Consider the following 9374-nt stretch of genomic DNA (forward strand, 5'->3'; position numbering starts at 1 on the left):
CTGATGGCAGCAGCTATGAGCCGGAGAGCAGGCAAAATCGACATGACAGTCCAGGCAGCGCAGCACAAGAGTTGCTCTGGATAACAGTATTCTTAGCCTCACATTATCACCATTATCACTGCGCTACGGACCTTGAAGCCTTGACCCTATCAGAAGCTAGGGGTGTGAGAGAGGTGTTCCTCCTGTCAAACCCCTAGCTTCCGGTGGTGTCAAGGTACACTAATACCGATAGCTGGATAGATAGATATGAGATTAGATAGATAGATAGATAGATAGATAGATAGATAGATAGATAGATAGAGTGATATGTAGATAGATATGAGATAGATAGATATGAGGTAGATAGATATGAGATAGATAGATATGAGATAGATAGATATGAGATAGATAGATATGAGATAGATAGATAGATAGATAGATATAGATAGATAGATATGCAGATAGATAGAGTGATATGTAGATAAATATGAGATAGAGAGATATGAGATAAATAGATAGATATGAAATAGATATATATGAGCTAGATACATAGATAGATAGATATGAGATAGATACATAGATTATCCATTCAGTGATACATATAATTCTATATACACACACTTGTACATATAGCATTTACCTTTGTATAGTAACAAGGTGTAGTAGGTTGGGGTATCCCAGTAGGTCGGGGTACCCCCAGGCCTTTGTTTGTCATAAGACACTGTGTAGTGTATGTATTTGGTGTCTGTATATTAGACAGGGGTGAGAGGTGTATCTCAGAGGCGATATGTCCTGACATATTGTGTGCATGTCTTTGTTCAGGGGGGGGAGCGGGTCATCTGCCTTTGTGTGTGAATTGACAGAAGGGGGGCATATGGATCATTTTCACATTGCCTGGAAGTCTCAGCTGAATAATTCCCCCAGGCTAATTACATATCGGTCGGTCCCAGCACCTGCTTCTCCTTCCTCAAGATAAAAAGACTATATCCTTCTATACCCTAATAACCCTCCTTGGACACGACACATCCCCCCTTCACCAAGCTCCTGAGGATCTGAGCTGTGGCTATTGTTCCCCCATATGACGAATGGCAACACGCAAGCATGCACGCTACCGGCGCTGTCAAAATGAGAGTTTACCCTTACGCTGCCACACTCACAATGTATATAGCAGGCTTCTTTATATTAACCACTAATCTCAAAATCAGTCACATTTCCCTATAGGACCGGCCGGACTAAACTGGAAGTGAAGCCGGTCTCCGTTTGATGTCGTAATCACCAGTACAAGTCAATGAGAGCTGTCAATACACATCCCTGCATATCTGTAGCCACAGATTATATCCTATGTATCCCTATATTGGACAGAAGCCTCCACTTCATCCCTGGAAGGACCATTAGAGTTCATGTCAGCACTTTAAAAAGTTTAGCACTTTAGTAAGCCTACTAATATCATTCATTCATTGAAATGGCTAGAGACCTTGAGATGTGAGACATAAAGTAGTGATCATGGGAGGACAAATTTTCCTAGACTTCCTCTAAGTCAACCTGAATGTCTGACATCTGCGTACAATAGATTTCATTCAACTCTATACACAGCAGTATACGCATAGTAGTGACCATAGAGACAGACATTCTTTCTACACTTCCTGTCAGTAACCCCATCCCATCAGCTATATGGTGAGCTTCTGAAATGGCTGATAACAGGGAACAACAGATCACATTTAACAGCACAGCAAACGAGATAGTATAAGTATAGGGTTTCTCTATGTTGAACCAAAGAAGGTGGACAGAGCATGCTGGGAGTTGTTGTTCTGCAATGCACTGTGTCCTAGTATATGAAAAGTAAGTTGATATGGAGTGCCGGCCGGCAATGTAATGCATTGTAAATTGCAATCCCACTGACAACTCGAGCAATACGATTACTATGAGGGTCATCTGTAAAACAAGCGCGACTGATACAAATTGAGATATTGTCCATAAATGTAGCAACATCCGAAATGTAGCAAGCTACAGCTCTTATACTGTCACTGCCAAATACCCTGCAAGCAAACAAAGGCAATCAGCTCTCTCCCAGCCCCATATCCCATCCCATGCAAAGACCTGCAAAGGACACAACAATTTCCGATCAAGCATAAGTAAAAGTGCGCAATCAGAAAATATGCAATAATGTTGGATGAAACAGCGTCCGGTGAACTACAACGCACTCCGTCTATCCATGTATGACAAAGTTTACAACATATTGCAAGTGCATCCCTAAAGGGTGCAATGACAGTGCACTTCTATAGCGGTAATTCATGACTTCTCCTATCCGGTGTTACTAGTCAATAGTATACGGATTCTGACTTGTCAGTTGCCGAAGTGTCATTGCCCCCAACCGCTTGCCTAGTTCTGTCCTCTTTTGACACCCATACAAGACTACTGTCCCCTCAACTAGAACATCTTTGGAAGTTGCTAAATGTCTTTTGATTAAATAATGCTTGTCTCCACCCCAACTCCAGCCTTGGTAGAACCAGGCCTGTAAGCCTCCACCAACTGTCTAGGGAACCCGGTCTGCAGAATTTTATTGGTTTCTGTAAAAGGGCATTTTCCAGCACCGTGAAGACTATTTCTGATCACAGGTCCTCCTACGGAGTCATGGATTGCTCCCACCCAGTCCTCCCTCCTACATCTTTGTTTCCGGCAGTACTCACCTGTCTGCCCCTTTCCCAGTGTCTTCTCAAGCCGGTATGGCCCAACATACTGCATGTGCGGTGTTCCACCACCATCTTTCCCAACCGTGGTCATCTTCTCTTCTCTCTTTCCACTGGGATCCAGATGCAAGGAAAATCCTCAAGAGAAAAGGGGGGGAGGAGGGCTGGGGATGGAGAGGGAGGGGGGGATGGCTGTCTTTGCTTCTTCTCCCCCCCGCTCTTGCTGGATAAACCTGTCCGTTCTTGTGACGCCCAATTGAGATCCTTTTGGTCCTCACCATCAATAGACTTGCTTTTTCTCTCCGTCTTCTGGACCTTGTCGTACGTCCTGTCTCGATGCAGAGCTCCGACGAGTCTGGATGTAATGAATGAAACAAAAAGAAATACAAAAAAAAAAAAAAAAATACACCCCGGTAAGGGGGGGAAAAAAACAATGCACCCTCCCCTTTTTATGAAAGGAAAATATATAATGCAGTAGTGATGAAGGCAGGCTGGGGGAAGGGAGAAGAGTGTTAAGGTGCAGGGAGCATGGTGTGGATGCTGCCGTGTTACATACAAGCAGCTCAGCAGGGACCTGCTGATCAATCCTCACGCTCACTGCTTAGAGGTGGGGAGTGAAGGGGGGGCATGCAGCCCTATGGAGCCGGGATGTTATCCAGGCAACCATTGGCGGATGCAAAGCTGTTTTCTGGTTGGTGGCGGAAGGATGCATTTTAATTGGACTGAGGAGGGGGGTTACCTTGTGTGTAGGGATGTGTGACTGTGATTGCAACATTGTATCTTAATGTGTTTTGTGTGCAAAATCAGTGCTATTACATTTGGGCAAAAAAAACAAATAAAAGAAATGAAATCAGCCAGAACGAGAGACTTTATTTAGTACAGCGAATAATGAATGCAGTTATTGTGGAAGCACATCACTGGAGGGATGCAATATGTATCATAGTCATTCTTCACATAAGACAATTAGAATGTACATAAGGGCAAAATAAAGGTTCAGACCCTACAATACATATTGGGATGACCCTTAGAATCCATAGACCGTCGCTCCTACACTTTAGTTAGAAGCCCCATAGTTAGAAGCAGCACATATTGATTTTTCAGTAGAAAGAGGCAGAGCCGGCACACACACATATTAATTCCATATCACTGCCCTTGATACAAATGTTCCTTACACGTCCCTCAAGTACTTGCTGCTCTGCTCGGGGCTGCTGTCCTCCCTGGGCTTCAGCTCCTTTGCATGTGACGGATGGGTTGTGGAAGTTTTGGTTTAAGTTAAGAACTATATGAACTGTACCGAGGGTCATTTACAATGCTCCCGATTGCTTATTCAATGAACCCACAGATGTAGCAATTTTTCATAGCAATGATAATGATCCGAAATTGTTTAGACCGTTGCATGATCTGGGTGAAGCAGACTAGTTGGTACACCCCTTCCCTGGTACCCAGCAACAGGGGGACATGCCCCACCAACCCATCCCTCCTATAAACACAGCAGGTAATCATAATCATGCCGGTGATGTCATTTATTATTGATGACGTACTAAGAATCCACAACCAGTACTCAGGGTGAACTACCACCAACCACTCATCAGATATAATATTTCGTGTTTCCCGAAAATATGACGTCTTATATTAATTTTTGCCCCAAAAGAGGAACTAGGTCTTATTTTCAGGGGATGTCTTATTATATTTACCTAGCAGGTTCAGTCCAGGTCTCTCCCACTGCTCTCCGGAGCTCCGTCACGCTGAGCTGCAGCATTGATTGGCCAATTCATAAATCCCGCCTCCACAACACGATAGCTGTGATTGGTTCTTCGACCGCTCTCAGCCAATCAATGCAGAGCTCAATGAATCAATCACAGCCATCGCATTAGTTCATCGAGTGCTGCACTGATTGGCTGAGGAGCACTCGAGAACCAATCAAAGCCATTGCTTCCTGGAGGTGGGATTTATGAATCCCATAATGAGGAAGTGATCTTCTGTAGGCGGCCAAGGACTGCAAGAAGCTCGGAGCTTCGGAGATCAGCGGAGGGACATGAACCGTACCTGCTAGGTATTGTATTCCGTTTATTTTCCTAATGTAATGCAGCTAGGGCTTATTTTTGAGGTTGGGCTCATATATACACACTTAAACACACATCTCACATGGGCTCACTCACACGGGTGTATTGCGTATTTCGGTTGTGTAAATAATCAGTGTATTTATGTAAATGAGCTATGCATGTTCCTTGCGTATTGCGCTTTTTTTGTGCATGTATTCACTTGCGCAAAAATGAATGCAAAAATGCCCCATTGATTTTCTGTGCAAATACACAGTTAATATGCAATTATCATACGTATTCACTGAGTATTGGCACATTCTCATTGATTGCCTTAGGCTATTTCAGTGTGTAAGGGCTCCTTCACATGGGTGCATGCACAAAAACGCTCGCCGCTACAGGGTGTGTTTGCGCATGAACCTGTCAAAAGTCTTTTTTTTCAACATTCAAACTATTGCGCCTGAAAAAAAATTTGAAAGATAGGTCCTGCGGCTGCCCAATCGTTCCTCGCACATATAAAAACTACGTGCGAGAAAGATAGGGTAAGGCCTATTCCTTCGAATCCCACTAGTGAAAGCAAAACTATTGAAATTAATGGTTTAGTTTTGTTACGTATCACGGGTGGGAAAAGAGGTAATGAAAACGAAGCCACTGAAATACCATAGAGATTAGTGGTTTTGTTTTATCCCGTCATACGGATGGAATTATCACGGCCGCATAACAGGAAAAAAATCACGCTGGTCTCAATCCACCCTCAAAAATACGCTCATGTGCGCCTGATGTGGTGTGGTTTGTTAGCAAAACAACTCTGCCCCATGTGTATGTATTATGTAACTACACGCTATGCCTCACACTCACTCATCATCACCATAGCATCTACAGGATGGGCCACGGAAAAGTAGCCCATCCACTGATGCAAAATGAAAGCTGCGCTGTGATTGGTAGCTACAGACAACAAAGATTTTCTTGTAGATCGCTTTTATAGGAGTGTGGTGCCGGGCTGATTTTCCGTGGTCCATGCTGTATAACAAACTTCATTGGAATGTTGTTTACTGTGAAATATTTTAATTCGATGTGCCAAGAATAATAGAAAATTTTGCAAAGGCTTCTGAAAAATTCCACCAGTGTCGACAACGTAGGCCAGTGGGGCCTGCATGTAGGGACCCTCAGGATCAGTATTAGATCATCACTGTTAAGAGTCCTGGAAAACCCCTTTTAATAAATTAAAACAAATGGGTCTTACTGTTTTCCTTGTCGATGGCAATTGTATTTACATTGACTGTGTTGGGACACATTCCTTACCGGTAACACCCCGTTGTCAATTTATTGAAATGATTCACAAATAACCTATAAATGTGCTTTTACATGGGTGGAAAAGTAAATACTGCACCAAAATGTGCACAACTCTGCCTTTTTTAAAGCAGAATTGAAAATGGCTTAATTCTGCCCACAATTCTGCATCAAAATCTGCAATGAAATTTGTGAGAATCCCAGTTATTAAGATTCTCGCTGTTAATTGTACAGGTGAGAACAGATGGGGCAGGACCTATCTTCCCGCTAATATTTTCAAACTCCTACACAGGGTTTTATTGGCCGGTGAAAAAGCTCGTTCATGTGCAACTACAGTCCGTGCCAGCGAGCGTAGTTGTGCATATGGCCGTCTGAAACCGTCCTAAAGTGCGGATTTAGGTGCGTAATGCAGGCTAATGCCACCATGTGTGAACGAACTCTGAGGCCTCATTCAGACGAGCATGTTTTTTTGCGCACCTATGTGCGTGAAAAAACCTGCTGCTCACATGAGTGGAAAATGCATGAACGGGCAAAGTTTGGGCATGAAACTTTATCTGTTCACTGGAGCAGGTGCTCCACAAAGGTCCCCCCATCACTGAACACTGTGACAGCACTGTCACAGTGTTCAGTGATGAGGGGACTCCAGCAGGGACGAAATAATTCCCTGTCAAAGCTGCGGCAGAGGACTGTGATGATAACCCATTGCTTTCAATGGGGCGATGCTGCTGCCACCCCATTGAAAGCAATGGGATGAAGGCAACCCCCACAGGGATTTTGGGTAAGGGCTTGAAATATAAGCCCTTCCTTGAAAATAACCCTCAGCTGCTGAAAATAATTTAAAAAATCTTAACTCACCTAGCAGCGCTATCAGGGCTCCAGCGAGTCTTCTTCCCTGCATTGTTCTGCATCATTTTCTTCTGGCTGGGAATTTAAAAATCCCAGCCTCCTGTAAGCACTGCCTCTGACTGGCTGAGTGCAGGCACCAGTCACAGCCATTCAATCATTGAATGACTGTGATTGGTCCCTGCACTCAGCCAATTAGAGGCAGCTCTCAGTAATTTATTGAATTCCTCTACCCCCTCCACCACCCCCCGAAAATCATCGCTGTGGGGATTGCCTTCATCCCATTGCTTTCATTGCGGTCCTCTATCATAGCTGTCACAGCTGTGGCAGGGAATTCTTTCATCCCCATGGAGAGTCCCATCATCACTGAACACTGTGACAGTGTTGTCACAGTGTCCAGTGTTGAGGGAACTCCCCACAGGGATTATTGGAGTTTCCATTAACTCCTGCTCCCAGAAGTCAATGAAAACGCAGGCAAAATGTGCACCTAAGATAGCTGATGTTCTAGCTTTTTTTTAGGTGCGTGTTGTTTTGCGCTTCAAACTCTGTGCATATGAATGCTTCTATAGGGACTAGCGATGAGCGAGCACACTTGGTAAGGTCAGTTACTCGAGCGAACATCGCTTTTCTCGAGTAACTGCCTTCTCGTCCGAGCGTGGTCGGGGGAGCAGCGGGGGTGAGCGGGGGCAGGGAAGAGAGAGAGATGGGGCATCAGCACGCTTGCACGACCAGCTCTCTATTCAGTCTCCTCCTCACTGCAGCGAGTGCAGTAATCCCACAGTGAGAAGGACTGGGTATGTGAGACCCCTGTTCCCGAGGTCATCTGCAGACCCCCACTGATCAGCAAGTTATCCTCTATGCTCCAGATAGAGGACAACTTGTAATCTTGGTACAACTCCTTTAAGCCACCTGCACACGGGCGGATTAGCATTGCGGAATCTGGAGCGGGCATCTGCCTCTGGATTCCGTAGCAAATACCGCCCATAGCATGCTATGGAAAATCGTAATTTCATCTCCACGGGCGGAAATCTATTGCGCTTTTCCGCTCGCGGAGAAGAAATTGCAGCATGCTGCGATTCTGTGTGGACTCCGCATGGACAGATTCCATTGAAGTCAATGTAAGCCGCCTGATCCGCGGCCCTTTTGCAATGACATTGCGGAAAGGTTGCGGATTCCGTGTCATCGCTAGGCGATGCAGTGATTAAAAAAAATATATGTACTGCGCATGTCAGGCGGCTCGCCGTGCAGACCATCCGTAGTACAGCAAAAAGACTTCTGCGCGGACACTTGGATGCAGAATCTGACCTGCCCTTAAAGTGAAAGCGCTACCTTCGGAATATTCCCTTGATCTATGGATGAGTTTTGATGATAACTCGCAGGGCTCATGACAATAACACTTTTCCTGGGAAACCCCTTTAAATGACCTTCTACATGCAAAAGTGTTTACAAGCCATCCATAATGATTCCCGCGACAGTATGCATACCTTGTTTTTTCATGTTATGGCGTCTTAGGTAGGTTTTTGTCATGTCAGGTCTACATCTCAGTAACATTATCTCCTTGGCCATGCTGAATACTGACTCCCAACATGTTTCTTCAGAGGACTGGTTGCCTTACACACGTCAGACGTGTTATTGATACATTACACTCAACAAGCCCACTATTCATCCAGTGTGAATACATGCAGCAGAGCCCGATATCAAATTCCACCCCCTGATTTTCCCACAATATTAGCACTTTGGATACATCTGACCTATTCTTCCTCTAAATTCCTTTCTTTCTAGAATCAAAGAGGCATAGTAATTCTCTTCTCTCAGCATTGGTATAATCAGAATTATGTATTGTCATTATAATCCGTTTTTAGAGATTATCTGTTGTAGTGATTGCAAGAAGCAAATTCAGAACTTCCCTCTAATTGCGCTATTTGTATCTACATTGAATTAAATCTCACCAGCATGCAATACCGTATTCATTGTATAGAGGAGAAAAAATGAACAATGTTTGCGATTAACATGCTGTTAAAAAAAAATCATCCAGTGAAGAGTAATGAGATTTACTTACACAGCGGTTTCCGGCGGCCTAGTCGGTGCGGCGCCACTTGGAAACGGAAGTCGGGGATTGTGCAGCGTCCAAGGAGCGGGTCCACGGCTGAGAAGATGTTGGAGTAGACAAGGGTTTCTTTTCACAGTGGCACTACCATCTTCTCTCCTGAGGGTAGCTCGGGACCCAACCAAGTTACTGCTGGGGAAGGTCACAGGGAAAGGGTAACTAGCGGTTACTTTAAAGTCAGTTGTCACTCGTGACACCACTGATCTGTCTTTTGCGGTGATTTCGGAAGTTGTAATAAAGTCGTTCACACAGGGATAATGCCTGTTTTACTTAACTTCACAAAAGTTCCAACAAAATTACAGCAGTTCGGCACACATTCCACTTCTAGAAGGTTGGTATGACAGGGAGGCCCTCTCGGGGTAATCCGGACAATCCACAGGCACAGTTATCTGTCTGATCCCACTCCCAGGGACTCTCTTTTCCTCCTAC

General features: G+C 44.6%; 1 protein-coding gene across 2 annotated transcripts in view; it reads right to left on the reverse strand.

Annotated features, from left to right (window-relative positions):
- Nucleotides 1-3014, reverse strand: part of LOC136582236 (serine/threonine-protein kinase BRSK2) — a 158194-nt gene extending 155180 nt beyond the window's left edge. For both annotated transcript variants that reach the window (XM_066583117.1, XM_066583116.1), the window contains exon 1: nt 2667-3014. In XM_066583117.1, coding sequence (XP_066439214.1) covers nt 2667-2760 — 94 coding nt within the window. In that variant the 5' untranslated portion in view covers nt 2761-3014. The remainder of the gene's footprint in view (nt 1-2666) is intronic.
- Between the last annotated feature and the right edge of the window lie 6360 nt (nt 3015-9374).

This window comes from Eleutherodactylus coqui, chromosome 11, assembly GCF_035609145.1.
Source record: "Eleutherodactylus coqui strain aEleCoq1 chromosome 11, aEleCoq1.hap1, whole genome shotgun sequence".
Classification (NCBI taxonomy): domain Eukaryota; kingdom Metazoa; phylum Chordata; class Amphibia; order Anura; family Eleutherodactylidae; genus Eleutherodactylus; species Eleutherodactylus coqui.